General features: G+C 35.0%; 1 protein-coding gene across 1 annotated transcript; it reads left to right on the forward strand.

Moving 5' to 3' along the window:
• Positions 1-262: 262 nt before the first annotated feature.
• On the forward strand, positions 263-27180 carry slc23a3 (solute carrier family 23 member 3). Its single transcript, XM_056464703.1, has 12 exons — positions 263-478; positions 3323-3459; positions 3547-3617; positions 10052-10125; positions 10352-10533; positions 12497-12581; positions 17288-17486; positions 20242-20492; positions 20566-20671; positions 23828-23995; positions 24096-24191; positions 25009-27180. The coding sequence occupies exons 1-12, from the start codon at positions 362-364 to the stop codon at positions 25269-25271; spliced, it is 1749 nt and encodes a 582-aa protein (XP_056320678.1). The 5' UTR covers positions 263-361; the 3' UTR covers positions 25272-27180.
• The last annotated feature ends 77 nt before the right edge of the window (positions 27181-27257 follow it).

Here is a 27257-nt window from a genome sequence, read left to right on the forward strand (position 1 = left end):
AAGAAAAAAGTAATGACACTCTGCTCGCATTTGCATTTGATACAAATAATCTGTTTTCCACAAGGGTGAGTTTGGACTTACTGTAGCAGTAGATTTACATTGAACTTACTGTCAGGCATAATCACAGATTCCTCATATCAGCTTTCCAAGCAAAGCTGTTGCAATAATCCATTGTTTTTTAAGTCAATGGGAAGATAATGATTAAAAGAAGCAAAGCTGGAGAAAAAGCGCATTGCATAACCGAGTCAAAGGCCATCATAAGAGGAGGAGAAAGGGAGAAAGAATTTAGCTCCCGCTGTAAACAATACAAGGCCTCAATAGAAGTTTACATTAAGACAAAGAGGAAAGAAAGGCAAAAACAATGGTACAGACTGAGAGATGTAAGAGACCTTTGGACTTAGAAATGCCAGAAGGAAATGAGAGTCTAGATGTGGATTGCAGTCCTTCAATATTGCTGAATTTTGCTCTTGCATTACAAGTGAGTATTCATTTATTTGTTCTCCTGTACTTTGAGCATGGTTACGATACCATAGTCGGAATTAGTAGCCCTTCTGAAATATTAGTCCCCCTGTATATATTTTTCCTCAATTTCTGTTTAACCGAAAGAAAAAGACTAACACATTTCTAAACATAGTTTTAATAACTAAAAGTTCTAAAACGGAATAGATATTTCTATTAAGCTTAAAGTGCAGTTTAACGGCTTAACTTCGTTAATTAGGCAAGTCATTGTATATTATATGATGGTTTGTTCTGTACACTGTAAAAAAATTCCAGATTTTCACAACATTACTGTAATTTTACATTAGTACAGTAAATTACATTAGTATCATTTTACAGTATTTAACTGTAAAAATTCACAGTAATGTGTTGTATCCAGAATTTTATTGTGAAATTAATCAAATTAGCATGATTACAGCAAATTACTGTAAAATGGGCTATATCTTTTTCATGTTATAGGAATTTTTATTTCATTCAACATAGACATTAATACAAGTGAAATGCTAGTGTTGGCACTTTTTGATATTTAGAAATAACAGAATGTTATTGCAGCCTCAAAAAACAATTTGGTTACATCTTCAAAAATAATTTGAAGGAAAATCATTGTTTTGAAACGACATCGCACTGCACCTTTATTTAATTTTATAAGGTTAACATGGAAATATTAAGTAATTTTTAATGAACATAACTTTACAGATCACACTATTATGTCACATTATGATCACACTATTACTTTTCTTTTTTCATTCTTTTATAACTTGTGCAATATAAATGAACATAAATGAATGCCAAAAACGTAATGAACTGGAACAAAAGTAATTTATTCATAAAACCAAACACTGTTAAACCCCCAACATGATTTCAAAATCAAGGTAAATGTCAGAATGACTAGCTTTGGGAAGCCTGCTTCACAGTAAAATATAGTTAATTCTACAAGATACAGTAATACTGTGAAATCACAGTAATGGATTTTACTATCTACTGTGAAATGAACGCTGTAACTGAACAGGAGATTTGCAAAATACAGCGATTTTGATTATTAAAAGAATTTAAATCATTCGAATCATACAGAAATTGCATTTGTAGCACAGATCAGTGGACAATTTTTTTGTATCATTAGTATACATCTCATGATGGCAGGTGAGGATGGTCTCCCCTGACTGCACGTCCCTGTTACCTACATACCTATTTACTGCATATATTTTCAATTTACATTTAGTTATTTTACTTTTAGTTTAGACAAAGTTAAATGTTAAAGTTTTGTGATGTAAAAGTTTACTTGCAGTATGATAGTCAACATCAAAACAAGTGATATAAAATGTACTTTTAATTTGACAATACGAGTGTACTTATTATAAGTGTCCACAAAAAAGTAATGAAACTGAGTTTGCTTTAAGTACTTTTATTGCATTACATTTGCATTTATTAAAATTAACTGTGTTTTTTTTTTTTCACAAGTGTGAGTTTGGACTTACTGTAACAGTAGATTTACATTTAACTTACTGTCAGGCATAATCACATATTCCTCATACAGCATCAGCTTTCCAAGCAAAGCTGTTGCAATAATCCATTTCTCCCTTCTGGAAAAAGTCTTATTTGTTTTATTACGGTTAGAATAAAAGCCGTTTTTAAACATTTTAAAAACATTTTAAGGTAAAAATTATTAGCCCCTTTAAGCTGAATATTTTTTCCTATAGTCTACAGAACAAACCATCGCTATACAATAACTTGCCTAATTACCCTAACCTGCCTAGTTAACCTAATTAACCTAGTTAAGCCTTTAAATGTCTTTTTAAGCTGTATAGAAGTGTCTTAAAAAATATCTAGTCAAATATTATTTACTGTCTTCATGGCAAAGATAAGATAAATCAGTGATTAGAAATGAGTTATTAAAACTGTTATGTTTAGAAATGTGTTGAAGAAATATTCTCTCTGTTAAACAGAAATTGGGGAAAAAATAAACACGGGCTAATAATTCTGACTTCATCTATCTATCTATCTATCTATCTATCTATCTATCTATCTATCTATCTATCTATCTATCTATCTATCTATCTATCTATCTATCTATCTATCTATCTATCTATCTATCTATCTCTATCTCTCTCTCTCTCTCTCTCTCTCTCTCTATCTATCTATCTATCTATCTATCTATCTATCCATCCATCTATAGCTAAAAGGGGCTAATAATTTTGACCTTAAAATGTTTTTTTCTTAAATATTTAAAACTGCTTTTATTCTTGCTAAAATAAATGAAATGAAACTTTTTCAGAAAAAAAAATATTATAGAAAATACCAACACAATCTTGCAGCAATTCGTAACTTTTTGATTAAGTGGCTAATTCGTATGAATTGGTACGATCTAATTCGTACTATTTAGTACGATTTGCTCATCCCCCAATCACGGTTGGGTTTAGGGGTGGGGATAGGTGCCACGTCTCCTTTTTAAAATCGTACAATTTCGTATGACTGAACTAGCCACTAAACTGACAAAACGTAAAATACTTACGTTTTTCTCGTGAGATCAGTCTGGAAATGCTGTGGAAAAACTCCTTGTTCTGTTAAACATCATTTGGGAAATCAGAAGGCTAATCATTTTGACTTCAACTGTATATTTATTTCTTCTTCTTTTTTTCTATGTTTTTCTAAATATGATTTCGATTACCTTCGCAAGCTGATAAACCTATTTAAGACATTAGTGCATTACAATAAGCCCTATGTGAATTTTTTATTTTAACTTTATCAGCCTAATTTTTTACATGACGAACAACATGAATGTAAGTTTTGAGCAGTCTTGAAGTCTGGTTTTTGTGTTTCTCTCCAGCATGTGTTGGTGCTGTCTTCTCTCTGCGCTCTGGTTGTCTGTACATTAATTCAGGAAGTAGAAAGGGACACAATAGTGGCCTATGTGCTCTTACACTCTGGTATATCTACACTGCTGCAGAGCTGGATTGGATCACGGTAAGTTTACATCTACCCTTTTGCTTTTCTAGGTAAGCTGATATACTGCAGTTGTGGGGTTAAATTGAATGTTTCTTGTGCTCTCAGTTTGCCATTGATTCAGGCTCCATCTTTGGACTTTCTGATCCCTGCCATGGCCTTACTTTCTGCTCAGTCAGGTGAGAATGACAAGCAAATAAAGGGGTCAGGATCTATTTATTCATTCTCTGAAGACCCACTTATAATGTCATCTAGATTTTAATACATTTTTTTTTAGATCAAATTGCATCATTATTTAGAAATAATAATAATTATAAAAATATTAGGTTTGATCTCCTTCATCAGAATAGTCATGATCAAACTTTTTTACTTCTCTTCTTTTTATATGAGACACACAAGCTTTACATGAGACATAGGTCATCCTTTTGGCATCTTTGACCTATTATAAGGTTATTTTACCATTTGTACATTTAAATTTCATAATATAGACCCAAAAAATTCATAGTTTTGTAAACAGCCTTTAACTAAAATCTCGTTATACCATTCTAATTTTGTTCTTCTCACCTCTATTCATCAACATATTTTTTTATTAAAATATATTTTAATTTTTTTTTATACATTAACTACAACATTAACTATAACACTTTTCAAACATTTAACTATCACCTCTATTAATCATTATATTCCTTTAATAATGTATATTTATACAATTTTTTTAATCACTTTTTATCAGTTTATCAGTTAAAGATTAGGTTATCAGAGTATCAGGGTTTTGAAAACAAATAATATCTTTAGGTTATAATTAGGTTAATTATTTTAGGACATAAGTGCTAGAAAAGCATATAATATATGAATAATAAAGCATATATGAATAAGGTGAGCACCCAATCACTGGGCTGAGAAATTTACTTTTATTTAATAAAGCAGCAAAACATGATATAAATAACCCAAAGGGGGTAAAACATAATATAAATATAAAACAAACATTAACTAGAATAAACATGAACAGAAATATGGAACATCTGGAAACACATGCATAATATTAAACAACAAATCACGAGACATTCTTCTTATCATTATTTGGTTTCATGGTGTGTAACACCAATGTTTAAGATTTATTGGGCAGTATTTATCATATATGTATTTCAAATATGTATTTTAAATACAAAATAGTATTTTGTATTTGATGGGGTTTATGAAAATGGGTTAATATTTTGTATCAAAATACTTTAGTGTCTTGTATTTTGTAATTTTAAAATACTGTAAAATACTTTGTAAGAAGTCTACATGATGACATCATAAAAATGCAGCCTCTTATTGGTGCTTTCTCAGCTATTTGCCCATAGGCTTGAGATTGGAACAGAAAATTTCATCAGCTTGGAGTACAGATGGAAATTATGCAACACTCATGAAAGTAGCAGAAAAATGGCATGGGTATATTTGGAAGCAAGTGAACAATCATTGAAAATAGTATACTGCACAATGCCTAGACCAGTAATATGTAATGGCAGTTTAGTGTACAATTTGGCATCAGCATCTTTGCTTAAGAAATGAGTTGGAATAAAAATATCAGTTCATTAGAACAGGATATGGAGCCTTCAGCAAATAATCATTCTCAGTCTCAGTGCTGCAGGTGGAAATGCAGAAGAAGATTAGAAATAAATAAAACACCTAAAGATGGGGTTCTGGAGTTCACTAAGGGGGTAAACTAAGACTTCCAGTAAGGAATAATTGAACAAATCTTGAGAGAATGAGTAAACTGGGCAAATAATAGTATAGTTCTGGATGGATTGCTGATGTAGATGCCAAAAAAAGACAAACAACATAAAAATAAGTCCTACAGTGATGATTCTTATACTTCATTGGCTGTTTCAAATGCCAGCATTTTGATCTGCAGGTGCTCTTTATAGTTAATGAAGAGGAAAGATGTCAAAGTGGCACATTACCGTTTATTAGACACAAATATTTAATAATACTGGAGTCAAAAACTCCAGACTTTGCAAAAAAAGGTATCTCCATTTTTAGAGATGTCATGTTTTATGTTATGTAATAACATAAAAAAACATGCAAAAAACATGATTTATGGAAATGACTAAAACTGAAGATTTTAATAGTTTTCAGAAATCATGTTTTTACATTGAGTATAGAAGGTTTCAATTGCAAAAAATAGATTTATTAAAAAAAACATGATGTGAACAAAAGATTAAAATAACCTCTTCATATATAACACCCTTTTAAAATATAAGACTGTTAAGAGATGGTGTCAATTTTACTCCAATACTGGTTTAACTACGTAATATTATTAATATTGTTCAAGTTTTTTAAGCTAATTATTTTTTATTGTTTTTATAAATTATTTTAATGATTATGAGGATTTTTTTTATAACCATTCAACATGTTTTAAATCAAACTTTGATGCATCACTTGCTTTTGTTCATATCTCGGACAATTCCACCTTTTAAAGTTTATTAAAATATTGATGACAACAGAACATGGTATAGAAAGAATAAACGATTATCACCAACAAAGCCTAGAAAAACAGGGCATCGGTATATTGTGAACCGATAGGTTCAAATATTATTTTCCAGTTATCAAATAAATAATTTGTTCCTTAATTATGGTTTTGTAACAATTAAATTGCTTTAAATTCAAAATGAATAGTGAAAAAAACATATTTCTGTAATTAAATAATCTGTTTTGGCTTTAACAAACTTATCCCTCAGGTTTTTCCAAACTTTTACAAAAACTTTCCTCCTTTTCCACGGCTGTTGCTATTTTTGGCCAAGAATTATTGATCCTCTGGTTATCTCATGATCACACATGGACATGGGTAAAGATGTCTGTACAGGCATACCTGTTTCAGACAAAATCTCTTCAAAATGATTCAGTATTCAACTGAAATGAAACGCAACGCTGCGCTAACTCTTCGCTGGAGTCTCAAAAAATTTCATGCGCTCCGCCAGCCAAAATCATGTCGCTCACACACAAAGCGAACCTACACAAAGCAAACCTAACACCGCGATGACATCATATTCGCCGCGCGCACTCAAGCGAATTAGCGGACGTGTCGAGTATAACAGGTTGGGTTCCATATCATATGTCATTAGTCTCATGTGTCAAAAATAATTCTAATCATTTACCCTTTGTCTTTTTAATTATTAAACTAAACATTTGTAACGTCATACGTGTAATTTTTGGGTGAACACTGAAGTGTTTTCTGTCACCAAGACAAACTCTTTATATTTGTGTTTCTGCTTGGTTCAATAAAATCCACATTTAGATTTAGTCATTTAACAATTTAGGAGGCATTCAGTGATTCAGCAAGAAGAGGCAATACACTCAAGAAGTGCTAAATATTCAAAGTCTAGTTAGTGCTCAGAGAAGTACAGGATTTACAGTGGATTTACCGTAGGCAGGCTTTCTGTTTGGCTAATGCCTAAAAATGTAACTAAGTAACACATTAATTTTAGCAAATATTTTTAAATGGCATTTAAAATTTAAATTCATTTTTTAATTTAATTTAACATTTAAATATAATTTAATTTAAAACATTTATTTTTTCCTCGCTGATTTTGGTTGGGTAATAAAGCGTGATGACTCAGATATGATCTAGTTTAGCTTGCATGTGTGGGCATATTTTGACGTCTTTACCTAAAACTTTAAACATTTATAATATTTAAAATAAAACGGAAAGAAATAAGGAGACTAACATAATTTAAACCACTTGTTTGGTGCTTAAACCATGATCTTTCTACATTAATGTAAACGGTATCGTTGCCTTCATTAATAAAATCGGTAATAGCGAAACTGCATTATTATTACTATAAAAAGTAGGACTATATCGGTAATGAATGAATAAATAGCCTAAATAAAAGGAACAAGAAAGGACCAAATTCAGTCGTCAAGTGCAATGGGATTGCGCCCTTGCGCCCTCATTTATGATATCCTGCCGCCGGGCCTGCTATAGCGAAACTTTATTGTTTGAGAAGAAACAAAAACGGAAACTGTGCATGAAAACCTGGCTGGGAAGACGGAGATAACATGAATTTTCTGTTCTTCAACGAGAGAAAAAAAATCGCAGACACGACACAATGACGGCGTTAATTATACAACGCAGTGTTTACGGTCATATTAACAACTAACATTAATATCAATAACTCCTCTGGCTTTAGACTTTACCTTTTAGAGCTTGTTCTTGTCGGCGCAATATAAGTTTATTGCATGTATAGCTACGAATCAGATTATGAAGAATGATTAAGAGCATGCTTTTCCTTTATTTCATCCTTTCCGTAAGGTATTTTTTTATTTATTTATTTATTTATTTATTTATTTATTTATAATTTTTTTAAATAATGATGACAATATTCACTGTCTAAGCATTCCTCGGTATACTACCAACAAATTACGCCCCTGTACCCAAGTAGCCTACCTAAGTTAATTTACATTTCATGTAAAACAATAAGAAATCAAAAAAGACCAAAGTATTATGCTAAATATCCGCACAAACGAACATGTTTGTTGTTTAACTTTCGTTGATAAAACAACACAATACAGCCTATAATAATGTAGGCTAGTTAAATAGAAATAACTTTAACTGCTTGAAACAGTAAACGTTACATTTTAGAAACTTCACAAATACTAATCAATAATAATATAAATAGTAACGAAGAACAAAAATATTAGCCTAGGCTTGTAACAACATAAGTCAGATGTTGAAAAAAAACTGCGTCTCTCCGCCTTTTGTTTTCTATTCATATTTTAAATTCTTTGCCAGAAAAACTAACATGTTGACTTTGTTCGGTTTAAGCGGAGACTTATTTGAGATTACAATGTTTCCAGCAGCACTGAGACGGTGTGCCTGTAGCGCATGCAGATACTTTTTCGCAACCGTGGCAAAGAGGGTATCCTGCTCCGCCGCCTGCATTTCTCGGAAACCAGCTCTACATCGCGGAGCGGCGCGTTCTCAACTACCAAATATGCTGCTCCATTTCTCATCAACGTCTACTATTTATCAGTTTCTCTTTTGTATTTGGCCATTTTTGAAAAGGCCTCTCTGCCATACCTGGCTGGACTAGCTGGGCATTTGCGTTCAGTAGATGACACCGGAGCTGGCTCCGCATTTCATGGGCTGGGTGACATGACCGCAGCTCTGGAGGTTCGACGTGTTTGTCCATTTAACACTTATTTTTCTGCCTTTTATGGTTGACAAAAAAAGAAGCCCTGCACTCTTTTGTATGTCACTAGAAAACGACTGAATCAGCTGGTGTGCGCGAGTCGAGTTGCTGTCGATGTTATAATTGTAATTTTAATAATATTGTAATATTCAAGATCTATAAATACAACTCTGGATAACTTGAAACAGCGACCACAAGTACTCTCCTCCATCTTTAAAAGTTTTCAATACTCACATTGACAACCCAAACCCCGCTGTCACCTCAACAGAAGTGCTTTCATTTAACTGAACAATGAAACAGAAGTAACACGCTTTTCCGCTCGAGCACACAGCACACAACGGCAAAACTTGAAGCGCGCTGAGCGAGCATAAGATCATGTTTATTACTAAGAAAACTAACTCAAAATTATATTTTAATTGAACACATCTGATCACATAAGGTACGCACAGAAAAGTCTGTTTAGTGTTGTGGAAAGGCAAAGCTGAATATCTGTGGTTAAACTGCCACCCAGCGGTCAAAAGCTGCTGGCGCACCAAGTACCGCTGTCGCCGCGGTATGAATGGCGCCAAAAGGAACACATTGAAGTAGTAACATCTGTAGGTGCTAGAGTAAGGGGCATTTCTTTTTGAGAGAGAGAAGAATGTTTCTACAGGTGGTTTGTCAAGCCCACTCACCTTTTATTTCACTCATTTATTTCATAAATGCAGTATTTTGTTTTTGTTTTTTGTTTGTTTGTTTGTTTGTTTGTTTTGTATAGACATGTCTGGGACAAATGTACAAAACTGGTGCTAGTGTTGGTTAAAGTGTCAGTAAGATGAAAGAGTGTGTTTTCTACAGGTGGTTTGTCAAGCTCACTCACCACTCACCTCAGTTTAGGGTTGTGGAGCTGTAGCTGCAGACCCACAGATACAAACATATCAGGTCACATTAGACTCAGACCACTAGATCCAGGCTTCCAAGTGGGAGGGTCTTTCACTGTTGATTAGCGTTACAGCTGTGGATAATGAGAATGTTAAATACATATAGCATCACTTTTGTGACACAGTGCTGTTTATTCATAACTGTAAGGGGTTGGTTTAGATTCGGGGTGGGTGTAGACATTAATAAAACTTAACAGGTTACTTTAAGGCACAGGTGTCAAACTCTGGAGGGCTGAAGCTCTGCACAGTGTAGTTCCAACCCTAATTAAAGAGGAAATGAAGTACTCAGACAAGTTTACAATATTTTGTAAATTGATTTTACTTTAATGGAAATATGATGACATTCGCTCGTTTAATGATACAAAACCACAACTGATCCGCCATTCCCCATATATGGGTAATGGCCTGGATGTAGTGGTCTGGTAGCCTGAAACGTGTGTGGGTCTGCGGGCCTGCAGCTGGATAAATCTTGCTTGGTTTTGCATTCTGAGTTGTGACGTTGAACATGTTGTGTGTCAGGGTCTGCTGTGTCCTGTAGAGGGCAGTGTGTGGAACCCCAGGAACCCATGGTCCCAGCAAACCCAATCAGAGAGGTAGAGGAGTGCTGTCCGTGGTGCTGAACATTCAGACCACCCTCCATTGTCACAATAATCCACAGCAACGCGCAGCAACACCTGCTTTTTACATACCTAAAACTATGTTTTGTATATTTTAGAAGTGATATTTTATTTTACAATTGACTATAATATATTGTGTATTTAATTGAACTTTTTTTGAGTGTCCATGAAAGTGTAACATTGTGTGTGTGTTTGTTTGCAGTTGAAAGGCATGGCAGTGGTTGCAGGTATGGTTCAGTTGGCTGTGGGTTCGACTGGACTCGGGGGGGTTGCTCTAGGACGCAGTGGTCCATTAGTTCTGGCTCCTCTGCTGTGTATTCTGGGTTTCTCCATCTACAAGGAGGCTGCACTGCTGTGCTCTGATCACTGGGGCCTGGCGATACTGTAACGACACTCATTCTTCAGCTCTTTCACATTGATTATGCTTCACAGGGTGATAATAGCAATACAGGTTTGCATAAAATGATGTATAAAAATTTAGTTGTAAATAAAATATATATCTTTAAAAATTAATGTAACATGTATTGTTTTTAGCAATCAAAGGATATGAAAATATAAGAATATATTATAAAATTATTTTAAAGCAGAGGTGACAAATTCTGAAGAGCTGCAGCTCTCTCAGTTTTGTTCCAACCCTGCTGCGACACACTTACCTGCAGGTTTTTAAACAAACCTGAAAGACTCAATTAGTTTGACCAGGTGTGTTTAATTAGAGTTGGAACTAAACTGTGCAGTTCTGCGGCCCACCAGGAACTGAGTTTGACACCTGTATTTTACAGCAGTGTTGCCAATTTTTTTTTAAATTCCAAACTTTTAGAAATTTCCCTGGCAACATATTAAATTATATTTAAAAACGTATTTAGTAAGTTTTGAGTTTGTTATTCAAATAAAATTTGACCCAATTTTCCCTCTAAAATAAAATAAGTCTAAGACTGCACTGCAAATCGACTGCCTAAAACTATGATTGTTCAATGTGTAGCTTTACTAAGTATTACAAAAATACATTAAATGAAATTGTAAAAAAACAAATCTATAAAAAATAATATTTCAGTTGAAATACACTTTAATGTCAATGTCAGTTTTATTTATATAGCAGTATTAAACACAACCAGAGGTTGACCAATGTGCTGCACAACACATCACAACAAAGAGAAACATGAAATTATAGCTAAAACAGACAATTTTCATTGATAAAATGTCAAATCAAAAAGATCAGATGATATAGTTCTAATATAGAGGGGCAGAGAATTCCACAATCTAGGACCAGCTACTACGAAGGCACAGTCACCTCTGCATTTCAGCCTCGACTTAGGGATGCATAACAATCTCTGGTTAGATGACTTTAGTAGGACCACCATAAAAGCATAACCAAATATTTGATTAAATCAAATGCAATAAGCATTTCCAACAATATGCAAATGTAAAAAATATTCTCTAATATTTGATGGCACCACTACTGTACTTTATTGCAGTGTAAACAAATTTTGTTTGCCATGTTTAGCAATTTTCACACCAGCAACCTAAAAAACAAAACAAAAAAATGTAGCTATTTTTAAAACCAAACCTAATCCAAACTGAAAATGTTTTTTTTTTCTGACACCTTACAATAAGGGCCTGTGAGGTCATATAATGCATAGTTAAGCATTTGTTAAATTATTTGTTTAAGTCCCCATGAACTGGAAGCTGCGATATTTTTTTCATATTGTGATGCAGTTCCTAGAGAAACAGAATATAAATGAGCAAACAATGGGCGTGGCTTGTTTTTTGCTACCGTGGGCTGAATGGATGTAGTAAAGTAGCCATTTCATTCAGAAATATTGTGAAGTGTTTTAGAAGAGTTATTACAACCTAATGGACTTCTCCTGCTCACCATTTCTGTTTGTTGTCAAAACTGACAGTGGGAGCAGAGTTAGCCACGCCCATTTCCTCAAAATCACATCATCTGATAAATGAACTGAAAACAAACAGGAAGTGTATTTTCAGATTTCAATTAAAGATTAGAAGGGCAAACTATTGTTTTTTTTCTTAATGACATGCACAGATGAATTTTTCACCACAAAACTAGCAAGGTGAGCTAACAAAATCATATAGTTAGTTTTGATTTCTTGGGGACTTTAATATTATGTAAGTGAGAAAGTATTTCTCCTTTATTTATGCATTTATAAAATGCTATGTTTAAGTGCTCTAAAAATACATTTCATTATGTTTAATTAACGAATGTTGTCAACTAATGTTAACAAATGCAACTTTACTGCGAGTGTTATGACTGTTTGCTTTTGCCAATTCACTATGCGACTATAGAAAAACACTGATACTAAGTTTTCTAACTCTGTTTGTTTTGTTTCAGGGCAGTTGTCCTTCTAGTGGTCCTGTCTCAGCATCTTCACTCTTTTCTGCATCTTTCTGTGTTGTCCAGCTGTAGGAGACTCTCTGTAAGTTTTAACAGCCACAAGGCATCTTGTCGAAATTTTTGTAAATGGTAACATGTAAAAAAAAAAACGGTGTGTTTGGTTAAAGGTGTGATTGGTTAAGGAGACATGTAAAATGTGCAGTTTTGGTGGTCCTGCAAGAACGTGGTTAGGAAACACTGATCTAGTTGAAACAACATTACCAGATTGTGTTGTAATAGTATTAATAAACGTAGCAGTGCCTCCACCACAAACACAGCTCCATCCTAAATAGTGTTTGAAAATAAAATTAGTATGTGCCAAACCGTAGTATGTTGAAAAGAGTATGCCAAAAGTTTGCGGATGGCTTACTATTTACGGTAGAAATTCGAAGTTTAGATTTAATCTAAATTTAACCGCTAATATTAAATGTGAATTCTATTTGAACTAATAACTCAGCTTAACAGTGTAAACAAACAACAAACTACAAACATGGTGGACGCGTGAGGCTAACCGTCAAGTAGAGAGGCTTTGGTAAAGTTGCTTGAATGACTATTAATTAATATCTAGCCAACTGGAAAATATTTAAATCACGTTTTCAATGGTATAGTTTATCTGCAACAACAATGTGAACTTCAAAATATGCGTGTGGACATTAACTTCTGAATGCAGAATTATCTGAAAACTTAAGAAGATTTCTCTGCATGAAAGACTTGCGAATGGGAAATTAACCTGCTGCTTAAATCTCCAAAAATATGAAAGAAATGTGGATGATGTGTCAAGATGATGGACAGGGGATGTAACTAAGCAACAAAATGGCCCGTTAATGCGAAAGTATGTCCCGAAGCTTGCATAAGGTAACACTTTATAATAACTACACACTATGAATCATTAACTAAGCATAAGCATCTAGGGAATTAATTATCTGTTAAACATTAACTCTGCATTAATAAACGTTAGTAAGCAGTTTATACCTGCAGCTACAAATGCTGCATTCTTGACTTATAACCACATTTATAATGTGCTTAAAAATCTCTATTAGTTTTTTCTAATGCAGTCCTGAAGCCCGGGGCATAAAACAATCAGGCTCCGACGGGCTTGGGCTAAAATGCAAGACTCTAAAATGGACTGAACATAAAGAATATTAAGTTGTCCACCAAAACAAGTCCAGAACCGTGCTGTTTTAGCTCATTTTAAATAAGTAGATTGAGCAAACAGCAAACATATTTTTTGAGTATAATAAACATGACAAAAAAAATCTATGCAAAACTCATACTTCCAAAACGCTGGGCTGTTTTTAAACCACAATTTGGGTGACAAACCCAACAGTTGGGTTAAAAAAAAACAATTTAAAATACTGTATGAAAAAGTTTATTCCAGCTTTTACACTGTAAAACATACTGGGTTCTATACTATTACTTAATGTTGTCTCTATACAAATTGATTCATTTAACTTATTTGCTTTTACAAATTTAAGTGGATTGAACAGTTGTCCCAAAATAATTCCCAAGAATTGTGTTAATTCAGCTCATTTTAAATAAGTAGTTTGAACAAGCAACAAAACTTTTTTTTTTTAAATGTAGTTTGATTTGAAAGCCATTGCTGCGAGTGCGTCATCAACAAAACCCAAGTTTACTTTTACTTCTAGATCAAGTGTAACACAGACAACTTGAGTCATGATTTATGGGATTTCCAGTATCGAGCTGGTGTTCGATCTCTTAACCTGCAGTACATTAGACTGATGTTTGGCCTGTAAGAAGATTATGTCATTGATCGGGGCAAAGTTTCCCAACGAAGAGGTGCCTTGTGTTACATTGATCTTTGACTTAAGTGTTCATAATTTAATATGAGCTTGAATGTTGTCAAAGGTTATGGGAAACAGTTTGACGCTTTTTATGAGTGATCGTAAGCTCAAACTAAAATCTTACTTTTGGGAAATCCTGATTGTGTTTCCTCTGCTGTGTGGAAGTAGACACTGTGTCTGAACGTCTTGCTCATCCATTTGAGTTTGTGCAGATGTGTTAATGGGGTGTTTGTCTGTAGCTGTAGCTACATATTTGCTCTTTAAAAACTGTCATTATTTTAACAATTTGCAAACTGACTTGTGCCAAGGAGCAAATGTCAAAAAGGTTCAGAAATATAATTGGATAAACTGGCAGTGGGCAGGTTATAGAGGCCAAAACAAATACAGACTTCCGACACTGAACAGCCATTTTCAAAGGAGTATAATTGAATTTAGCATTGTTTTTAGATAAACAAATATGTAAACTTAGCATGTTTCTTAAATATCTGCAAACATATTGTCCTAATTTTAGTCAAAAACCTAAATACAGCACCTTTAATGAATCTATCGTTTTGAACGAATCATTTAAATGCATGATTCAATGTAGCAGCAAATAAGACAATCACTTGTCGCCACCTACTGGCAGTTTAAGTGTCTACCATTACCATTACACATTTGTAATATTTCACTAAAGCACTGTTTTACTTTAGATTTCACTAATAAACACATCTTTATCGGGCATTAAAAACAACACAGGCTCATTGTGAAAACGTAGCCCTGCGGACGTTTCTGGAGACAGCGAATTACGTAGGCGGAGGTACGTATGACTGCATTTCATTTTTTTAAACGAACGCTATGGGGCGGTGTGACGCCGTTCCTTTCCGCGCTTACCAGCTGACCGCTTACCTCCGTATGGATGGCATTCCGGCTGCAACCAGTTTGTCCCGTTAGTGCGCCACGTACATCGGCGGATTTGAGATGCAGAGATGAGTTGACCATGAAGACGGGGGTTCGACAGGTAAGACAAAAGCAGCTAAGACAAAAACAGAATCCAAAATATAAGACAAACAAGTGAATAGCAGGGTGAGGATGTGGTAAAATCTGAAAACGTGGTAAAAAAAAAAAAAATCAGACGAGGGCTTTAATTTTTTTGGATTGCTTTTGAAACGTGTTGGTTGGGTTTAGAGAAGTGGGTGGGCCGGTCAATCGATAAAATTGGTTGGGTTTAGGGAAGGGGGAGGGTGGGTCAGCCGATCGTTCGCTAAGTCAGTCAGAAAGTCTGTCAGAAAGTGATTCGACAGCAGCCTTTGGTGGGTTTACGCAAGAATAGCAGACGCAAATGACATTCGCGAGGGAAATTTGAGATCTCAAAAAGCGTACACAGCAACCTCTGGCGGATTCGTGAAATTTCGCGGTCTCCAGAAACGTCGGTGGAGGTACGTTTTCAGAATGAGCCTGGGTTGATTAAAAACCATAAAATGTTGAAACATTATTGTTACAAATTGTTATATTAAATCAAAGTATGTGTTATCTGCAAATCATATGAAAACTACTTTTTCAAAACTCTTTTAACGTCCACGGAAAATCTAAATTTATAATGTATTTTGACTAGCCCACATTGTTATTCTTATTTGAAGAATTAAGCCTTGCAAGTTAATCCACTGAAATTTTATTTAACATTTTATTAAATCTTCAAACAAAGTCTGACCATTTGCTTCCGCCTTTGTAGTGACAACCTTTTTGCTGACATTAACTTGAGGGCTTCAATAGCAACTGTATTTTAATATGCTTAACCATACTTCTCTTACTGTTAGTTTGCTATGAAAGAATGATGCGCAAAAAGAAAGCACCACCCCCTACTCTATATCACATTTCAGTGGGATGCACATCAATATACATACTTAAATAAAAGTCTCAGCAACTTATGGTTCACGTGGCTTTTAAGCTACACTGTTAACAATTTCCTGTAGAATCTACAGTAACTAACTGTCCACAGTTCACCAGTAATTTACTGTAAATCAATTACAGCAGCAATACTGTATTTACATTTACAGCACCGTTTGTCTTGCTGTATATTTATTTAGCATTGTTTATCTTTACTGTAAAATATACAGCCATTTTCCCGATGCAACTTTAAAGTATAGTAACATACTGAATACCTCATCTACAGTAAAATATATTTAGTATAACAGTTAAATACTGTATAATTTACAAAAATCTTTAACAGTGTATATATTACTCTGAACTATCTGACCATTTTTAGTCTCTAGTGATGAGAAAAGTTAACATAGACTATTGAATTTTATGGTTTTCCGTATTAGAATATAATAATAATACAAAAAAACTAGATGGTCCTTGTAAGGTCTTAAAATTTGGAAGATAAAAATCACATGACATCTCACAACATGTCATTAATTATTTAACAGATTTTAAGACCTGCCAAGGGCCGCATGGTGGCGCAGTGTGTAGCACGTTCGCCTCACAGCAAGAAGGTCACTGTTTTCGAGTTTTGGCTGGGTCGGTTGGCGTTTCTGTGTGGAGTTGCATGTTCTCCCCATGTTCATTTGGGTTTCCTCCGAGTGCTCCGGTTTCCCCCACAAGTCCAAAACATGCTCTATAGGTGAATTGGGTAAGATAAAATTGTCCGTAGTGTATGTGTGTGAATGAGTGTGTATGGATGTTTCCCAGTGAAGGGGTCCAGCTAGAAGGGCATCCGCTGTGTAAAACATATCCTGGATAAGTTGGCGGTTCATTCCGCTGTGGCGACCCCAGATAATAAAAGGACTAAGCCCAAAAAGAAAATGAATGAATGAATGAAGACCTGCCAAAAATTTTTGATGTCCTCATGGCATTTAATAGGGTGTCCTAACTTTTTCATATGACTTTGTTTCTGTATGTCAATAATGTTTATTAGCACTACACTCTCAGTAACGCATATATTTGTCTTCTATGTCTCCTTCCCGTACAGGTACTTCTGTCTGTGATGGTGACTTGGGTAGTTTGTGCAGCACTGTTACACTGGGGTCACGTCCATCTCAACTCAGTGACCCAGATAATCTCAATAAACACAAACACCACCTTCTTTCAGAACCAAAACAGTCCACAACCAATCCACAAGCTTATCTTTCGCAATGCCTCTTTGCCCTGGCTGGACTTCCCCCTTCCTGGTAATGGACATCTTTTTTTTCAGTTTTACTTGCACAGTTTTATCAGAGGATCCTATAATTTGTTGAAAATTAAATCAAATTGTATCAAAATTAGAATAATTTATAGTGTTTAAGAGATGGATTCTCACGCAAGTCATAGGCTAAGTGCTAATAAATGATTTGCAAGTATAAGAGTATTTGGTAACACTTTAGGTCACAATTCATGCTATTAACTACTGGCTTATTACCTGCCTATTATTAGGATGTTATCTATTCGTTAGTAGTTATACAGCATGATCTCATTCTACATCCTTAATCCTGCCCAAAACCTAAACTTCTACCTTACTAGCTATTAATAAACAGCTAATTAGTAGTTTATTAAGCTAGTAGTGTTAGTTAATGGTTAACACTGTAAATTGTGACTTAAACTAAAGTTTTACCAAGTATTTCTTTGTCAAAATCAAGCTTCATCATTATTAAAATATTATATTATATTATATTATATTATATTATATTATATTATATTATATTATATTATATTATATTATATTATATTATATTATATTTTGTTATAATTAGTTATCTCCATTTGGTAAAAGAAATATGACTTTTAATGAGTTATCAAATGTTAACGATAAATGATTGATGTTAATAAATGCTTTACAAGTAGCGTTTTATAGTCAGTTTAGTTTAATTAACTAATGTTAACAAATGGAGTTTAGAATCCCAAGACATACAGCACAATCTTACGCAACACTTCCCTGCATTAAATCAGCTTGAACACCTATAAAGATCCTAATGAATAACTTTCAATATTTTAATTTAAAAAATACAATATCTTGGGCATATTGGAGGCCAAATTAACAAGTAAAATGTCTAAAACAATTTTCAAAATATGTAATATGAAACAAATCAAATACTTTAAATCTTCAAGCATTTGGTGATGCGATGGAAACCGCTGAAAATGCTGGGCAATATTCTTAAGAGACAAACAAATAGCTCAAATAAGAAACCATAATAATTATTCATGATGCTTTGATGTCCCAGAATATCATGCATGCATAGTATTATTCAAGGATGGGCAGTATTTATGATACATCTATTTCGATATTTAAATACAAAATAGTATTTCACACTTAGCTATTGCTTGATACTAATAGAAGGTTTGGAATGCTGTCCTGGGAGAGAACCCTGAGCTCGGAGATTATTGAGCCCAGGGCTCCTGCCAGGTTGATGAGCATGTAAGGGGGTACGAGATCAGATAGTTCTCGAGAGCTTCCCCTAGTAAAGTAGGAAAAGGGGGAGATGGGGTGGATGGGGGTGGGGGATTCTTCAAAAAAGAAAGATAAGGGAGTAATACTAGACAGGCTATTTATTGTGAGTTTGGATTAATCTGATTGGCTTTCTTATTATTACAGATGCGAAACCAGCCGCAATCAATCATATCACGTGTTCCTCTCAAAATTAGTTTGTGAAACTTCACTTTGTCATTTGTATTTGATGGGGTTTATGAAAATGAGTTAATATGTTGTATCGAAATACTTTAGTGTCTTGTATTTTTAAAAAACTGTAAAATACTTTCTAATAAGTCTAAATGATGATGTCATAAAAATGCAGCCTCTGATTAGTGCTTTGGATGCTAACGACATTGAAGAACTGAAAAAATCTTGGGAGAAAGACTATACTGTACAACTAATTGTAGTTTTAGATGGATTGTTGGTGCCAAATGTTTGTCATTAAGACAAACAGCATAAAAATAAGTCCTACAGTGGCGATTCCTACAATACTTCATTGGCTGTTTCAAAAACCAGTAGCTGATCTGCATGTGCACTGCATAGTTAATGAAGACGAAAGATGTATGCCTAAAGAAGTGCCACAACAAATGAAACAAATCTTTAATAATCGAAAACGCCTGACAGTTTATAAATCAGGAGCAAGATATATTTATGAAGAATTTATTTGCAAAAGCAGATTACTCAGTTTTTAGAAGTTTTCAGAAATCATGTATTTACATTGAGTATTGAAGAGTTCAATTGCAAAACAATTATAAAATATTTTAAAAATTCAGTGAATGTTTTAATGAAAAATGTTAAAGAACTCCTCATTTATCACGCTTTTACCGTATTAAATCAAAGAGAACATGTTACATTTTATATGAATACCTACTCGTACAGTAGGAGTAGAGGTGAATGAGGTGCAGAGAAGACTCAGACTTAGACTCAACTTTATTATCCCGTTTAGGGAAACTAAAATTGCAGCAAGGTGCCATAACACAGTTCCATGTACACATTACCACACATCATACAATACATTATTTTGTAGGTGCATCTTCCTCCTCCCTGGACTCATTTAATGACCTAATGGCTGCCAATTCTAGTTTTATTTGTCCTGCATATAGGAATTCTAAAACGACGTCCTGGCAGCAGCTGAAACACTGAGTACAATGAGTGATCCAGGGTGCATAGGATACCCTGAGCTTTCTTTAAAACATAATTATGGTAAATTACCATTGGACCAGTTTAACCTAAACCTTGGTCAGAAGCTAAACCTTGGTCAGAGAAAAGCTGTTGCTAACATTGTTTACTTCACTTCAGTTTAATAGTGATGGGATTGATCCAATAGACCTATTGATGGAAGGTATTTCATGCTTCCTTGTAAAAGTGTTTTGTAGGATTTTTAAAATACAAAATAGAGTAATTTATTTTGATACATGTTGTGGTTGCTGTATTTTGTAGTTTATTTTGATACACTTAAACTGTTTGCTGTACGCTTTCAGCTTCAGCGCTCCCCCTGCTGTCTGGAAGAAGTGTTGCAGCAGGACTGGCTGGAGGTCTGTCTGCCAGCATGAGTTCTCCAGCGGTGTATGTGTTGTCCGCTCGGCTGCTGAAGGCTCCTGTTCCCCCTGCTCATGCCTGTAACAGGGGACTGTGTGTTGACGGACTGGGCAGTGTGTTCGCTGGCCTGATGGGGGCGCCAGTAGGACTGTGCAGCAGTGCATCTAATGCATGTGTTATTGGACTCAGTCAGGTAAGAGGCTTTTGATGTTCTTGATGAACTTTTTTTGCTGGTAATTATGACATGTCTTTATTTTGTTTCTCAGTCTGGGTCCAGAAGCACAGTGCAGCTTGCCGGCATCTTGTTGTTAATTCTGGGATTGTCTCCTCAGTTAGCTCAGACGCTCTGCTCAGTACCTTTGGCTATACATGGTGGGAGTTATCTTTGTACTCTTTCATGTAATAATCCAATAGTGGTGAAAAGTTTTGAACATAATGGACCCTTTTCACATTTCCTCATTTCTTAGTAGCGGAAGTCATCACAGTTGGGTAAACTTAGAGCACAGTGAATTGGAGAGTACAACAAATATTTTTTTTTTACAATCCATTTGCTGATATAACAAAAGAAAAACTTGTTAGTGTTATCAAGACTTTCAGAAAAAAGAAAGAGATAACAGCAGCCAGACGAGAGAACATCAAATTTACACTGCATTTCAAACACCTCGCACAAGCGGTAAACTGTTTTTTGTAATTTAATGCGAAGATGATACGATGCAGACATGAGTACATATAAATGTTTATACATTAAAATCTAAACATGAAAAACGTTCAAGGATTTAAGATTATGATGACCATTAAATGCATCGTAACGGTCTTGTGAAAAGGGTCCATTAAGGCTTTTTGATGTTGTTGAAAGACAAAACTGAACTTAGATTATTGACTACACAAGATTAGTAATAGTGTAAACACTTTTAAATGTTCCATTAGTTAATGTTGGTTAACACATTTACTAACATGAACAAGCAATGAACAGAACATTTATAATGGTATTTATTTATTGATCTTTGTCAACAATTGCGAATAACAGTCAATTGTTCACTGTAAACTCTTTCAAACTCACTGTGCAATTTTAACAGTTTCGTTTCTTTTTTCTTTTTTTTTTTAGCATGTATGCACATTTAACAGTTTTTTGTAACTATTTAGGTTCAACAGTATGAATGAAAATGAGTCAACCCACATTACTAAAGTAATAGAATATCAAACCTAATGAATATACTGCAATACCTGTACCTTTGTAACTGCAGCAGTGAGATTTAAAAAGAAAAAAAAACATGCTTTCCTGCTGCAGCCATACATTGTCCAATAGGATTGTGTCTGACAGTAGTTCAACATCCACTCGTCTTCAAATGTAAACAAAATAGAACATTATATGTCTAGCGGACATTTTTACATTATTTAATATTTTTTATTTTATTCATATTTTATTAAAAAATTTTTTTTGCATTATGGTTTTGCAAAGGTCATGCTAATTGTACATGACTATTAAATAGCATATGTAGGCCTACATTATATATATATATATATATATATATATATATATATATATATATATATATATATATATATATATATATATAAATACATATATTTTAATGTTTATTGGAGAAGAGGAATATAAGAATATTATAGTAATTTATAGCAAATACTACAGTGTTTTTGAATCAATAGTAAAATGTATTATAATGTGTAAATGATATATTATGAGTTTTCAACACGGTTTTCAACACTGATGTGTATTGTATTATATATGAGAAGTAACACACTCATAGCAGTGCGATATGGCTGTATTTCAGCACTGGTGGGAGGTGTGCAATGGCACAAGGCCACATTCCAAGTGCCTTAAGCAGGTTGCACACCAGAAGCACCGACACGGCGCGCACATGACAGTTAAAAGTATCACACACCAGACGCGCACATTCGCATGATATTTAACATGAAACTACTCAGATGGCACTCTGTGGCGTGGCAGGAGTATGAACAGTGTCCTGAGTTGTGGCTGGGCGCCATGGACAGCCGCCGACTTGCGGTGCCGGTGTGTGTACCCTTATAGAAACCTATGTTAAGAATTCTAAAATGCGTGGCGTGGCGCGGCGTGGTGCTTCTGGTGTGCGACCTGCTTTAGTGTCCCACCAGTGCTGATATACAGCCATATCACACTGCTATGAGCGTGATATTGTGTTTATACAACAGTTCGACGGTTTATACAACAGCAGAAACTGTTGGTCATTCACCAACATCACTTTAGAGCTAATATTTGAATGATTCTCTAGCGTAATGTCTAAAATGATGACAAAACAGGTGATTTTATTGACATTTTAAGATTATAAGGCTGAACGGCATGAAATGCCATCCGTCTACAGAGATATCTCCCTACATTGTTATAGTCTACAGTATTTCTCTGTTTCTCTGTGTCAGGATATCACAATAATTAACCCCGAAAAAGCTGCACAATCACTACCAGAATGCTGTTGTGTTTGTGATAAGGACAAAAGTTAAACACATGCAAGCATTTCTTATTTCTTTCTGCCAACACAACACACATTTCTGATATGTGAGTCCCATCTCACACTCAATACACTACATTTATATGGTATAAATACAGCACTACAACATACACAAGAGAGATGGACTTGGAATATCACTTACCAGTATAATAATGATTTGAACAGCTATAGTTATGAATTATGCTGTTTTAATCTTCTAAGGCAGGGGTCACCAAACTTGTTCCTGGAAGGCCGGTGTCCTGCAGATTTTGGCTCCAACCCTAATCAAACACACCTGCACAAGCTAATCAAAATCAGACTAGGTATACCTGAAACAATCAGGCAGGTTTGTTGAGGCAAGTTGGAGCTAAACACTGCAGGGACACTGGCCCTCCAGGACCAAGATTGGTGACCCCTGTTCTAAGGGCTTAATGTGTGGTCTTTGTCGCCATCTTGAGGATAGACAATGTCAGCCATCTTTGGTCTGCTCAGTATGACAGGCTAATGGCCGCCAACGTGCGGTCTCTCAGAAATGATAAATATTTTAAAATAGACACTATCCTTATAAATAAACTGCATAGTTGCAATCTCAACAACTACATCATCGATTAAAAAAGCCCCAGAAGTACAATATGTAGTCTAACAGCAGGAATATTTGTCAAACTGTAGAATACACCAGGGTGAAGGGTGAAGAGGCTGGTCGAGTGCTGTTACTGGCAGAATATCACACGGCTATGCAATCAGATTCAAGAACCAGACAGAACTGTTTAATATATATATTAAAAGGATTTTGCACAATATTGGGTAATTTGTTTATATCAAACTAAAAACACTACAATAATATAGTTTTTTTTTTTTCTTGTGTGAAGATATTTATGTAAATGTATTTAATTACTGTATCATGTCTGCTGATATCATGTGTTATATGCTATAAAAATGACCTAAATGTATACAGGAATACCCACATTGAAGGCTCAGTTAGTTTTATTCAGTATGTGTAGTATGATAATAATAGCTAATACCTGTTTGCTTCATGATCTCTCAGGCGCTGTGCTCAGTGTAACCTACGCACTTGCTGTAGCAACAGGCATAACGTATTTCCAACATGCTGACGTGGACTCAGGACGCAACATCTTTAACATCGGCTTTACAATGTTCATGTCATTAGCACTGCCACACTGGTTCAGACTTCACTCTGGATTTATACAAACGGGTACCATTTCACCCTCATGTGTGACGTATTTGTTACACTTAATTTTAGATTTGTTGATTTGGAAATTTTAATGAATGAATTGTGATCTCTATGTGTGCAGGTGTTGGAAGTGTTGACATTTTTCTTCAGTCTCTTTTAACTTTACCTGTTCTCCTTGTGGGAGTCTTGGCTTTTCTTCTAGAGCACACTGTTTCAGGTAAAACAACAATTCAATTGCTTTTTTTTATAAGCAAGTCTGTTAACACTCCACATTTTTGGATATAGACTGATTTTACAAGTAAACAGTAGAGTTTTATGTCCAGGCGGAAGCGCTATTAGCTCAGGTTAGCATCGATCATTGAATCGGATAAGCGCGTTAGATCTTACAATGACATTATACACCATCTGAATATAATCCCCAGCTAGGTAACTAGGTAACAATGCTGTGTAATATCATTGCGCCTGCTGCAGCCATGGTACAGCAGCAAAGTTCCTTGATTATTACACCAGAATGAGTGCATAGTTCATAATCAAATTGACTCAGAAATAAGCAACTTTTAATTTTCCCTGTTTTAAAACAATGTAACTACAAAAGAATCAAGCTTTTAAACAGAATAATTTTAATAATTCATTTTTTTATTTATTTAGTGAGATGCTAATGGTCATATCTGATTCAATGATTTATGCTAAGCTAAGCTAAAGGTGCTCCCGATTGGAACCGAAAGATCGGCTGAAGAATTTTTTAAAATTGTTATAAAATAAGTCTACTTTCCACAAAAAAGTGTTCCTTTTAAGGGGTCATGACATGAGTTTGTTTGTTTTACACATAAGAGGTCATTGTACCATTAAAGAAGTAATGAACAGTATATGTGTGCTTTATCTGTAAATGACTGTATATCCCATAAGTGGATTTTGTTCCTTTTCATAAGTATTTACTGAAGAGCCTTAATGGGGAACAAAATATTACTGACCCCAATCTGTTGTAAACACACACAAAAGGCTCAGATTTAATGTATTTAATTATTGCCATTCAGGGACTTTGCCTGAAAGGGGTCTTGTGCAACACGAAGGCACAAAGAAGATCCAGTCTCTTGCTGATCAGCAGCAGGGATACACTCACAGTCCAGATCCGGTATATGATCCACCTGCGCCTGTGATGAAGGTTCTGAACCTGACCGGCTTCAGAACCGTCCTCTTCTGTGCCTGCAGGACTCACACTGTTGAAGAAGTCCTGGTGACAGAACCTGAGATGTCCAGCTTATTACCCGATAAAGATACAGGTGTCTGCAGTGGCTGAATTTTTGCAGCTCTGTCCATCATTTATTTGAATTTTCAAAATGTATTTATCTAGTCTTTTTCCTGTTTGTGTTATGTAAATTGTAGTATGTCGAAAATAGTATGGTCTTCTTTTTAAAAAACGTAAGCTCACTTAGAAAACTGTATATGAGAAGTTTACAACATAGACTCATTCTGAAAACTTGGCCCTATATACGTTTCTGGAGATGGTGAGCTATGTAGCCAGAAGTACGTATGGCTGCATTTAACTTTTAAAGTGAATGCTACGGGGCAATATGATACCATTACTGTTTGCGCTTACCTGCTGACTGCTTACCTCCATATGGACGGCTTTCCCGCTGTTACCAGTTTGTCCCGTTAGCTCGCCATGTATGTCGGCGGATTTGAGACGCAGAGAGGAGTTAACCACGACGACGGGGTTCGAGGCACGAATGGCACTCGTGGGAGAAGTTTGAGATCTGAAAAAGCGCACACAGTGCCCCCTGGTGGATTCGCGAAAACAAAAATTGCAAAAAAAAACGTAGCTCCTGGGATGTGTTTGGCACTCTCCAGAAATGTATTTAGAAGTACGTTTTCAGAATGAGCCTGGGTTGGAAGTTTAAACTAACAAGTCTTTAAAATGCACGCAGTTTTGTTTGTTGTTGCTGGAATAACTGAAGCACAAGCTGTACAAACCACACACTTTTCTGGAAAGAGGCGGAGATATGCAGCTAATTTGCATTTAATAGAACATACAAAAACAGAGTACTTTTGCTTCATCCTAAAAATGAGAACGTACAGTGGTCCCTCGCTATGACGCGGTTCACCTTTCGTGGCCTTGCTGTTTCGCGAAATTTTTTTTGAGGTGCATTGTGTTCTGGATCAATCTTCTCCATGTCTCCTGTACAGTTCAGAATATGTTCAGCTTGCCAAATTAACATAAATATTCGATTGCTAGCAGTGTGTGTTCTAACAGGGTTGAAAAAGAATTGTAACTGTCCGCAGCAAGACCATCGTAAAGGGGGTCGCACACCAGATGCACTGCGCCACGCAGTGCCATGCATTTTAGAATTGTAAACATAGGTTTATATCAGGGTATGCACTTCAGCACTGCAAGTCGGCAGTGCCCAGCTACGACGCTACTGTTCAAATTACTGCTGCGGCACAGCGAGCCGTCTGAATATTTTCATTTTACTGTAAATAACATGCGAATGTGCGCATGTGTGTTACATCCAACTGTCATGTGTGCAGCGCATACGGTGTGCTTTAGATTTGTGGATGAGTGACTGCAGGAAAGAGAACATTACACTGGATGCCAACATTATTCGCACAAAAGCTAAAAAGCTTCATAAACCTTTTGCTGACAGTGATAAATGTTTGTGCCTGACAACAGGTTTTGGTCTTTGGTTTCATTCTATATTACTGAACTTATTTTTCTATGAAAGTTTGAACTTTGAGAGTGTTTAAACAAGAGAAAAACGTGTGAAAATGTTAATGCCCGTCTAAGAAAATAGTATAAAGTGTGTAGTGAGGGGGTTTAAAGCCTTAAAACATCCATAATAATTGTAAAAATAAAGCTGACTACTTCATGGTTTTCACCTATTGCAGGTTATTTTTAGAATGTTACTCCTGCGAATAACGAGGGACCACTGTACAGCATGTTATAATACCATTCTGGGGACACCGGAGACTTATATTATATATTGACCCGCCGTTTGAGAAATGCTGTTTTAATACACCTTATTCATTTTACTTGGTCTTCTTGAAGCAGAGCAGTTGTATCTACTGAAGAACTCAAGAAAGACAAAGACAGATATTTCCGTAATCTTTAATTCTGAAAAATAGATCTTTAAATAGTTTTACAAATATTATATAATTTCTGACATCTTTAAGTAAAATGTAAATAATGCCACAAAACAGATAAATACAGTAAGTTGTATGGGAAACTGAGTATTACTGCATAAAGCATACATAAGGACTACATAAACTGGCATAAACATTGCTACAC

The sequence above is a fragment of the Danio aesculapii genome, chromosome 9, assembly GCF_903798145.1.
Source record: "Danio aesculapii chromosome 9, fDanAes4.1, whole genome shotgun sequence".
In the NCBI taxonomy this organism is placed as follows: Eukaryota; Metazoa; Chordata; class Actinopteri; order Cypriniformes; family Danionidae; genus Danio; species Danio aesculapii.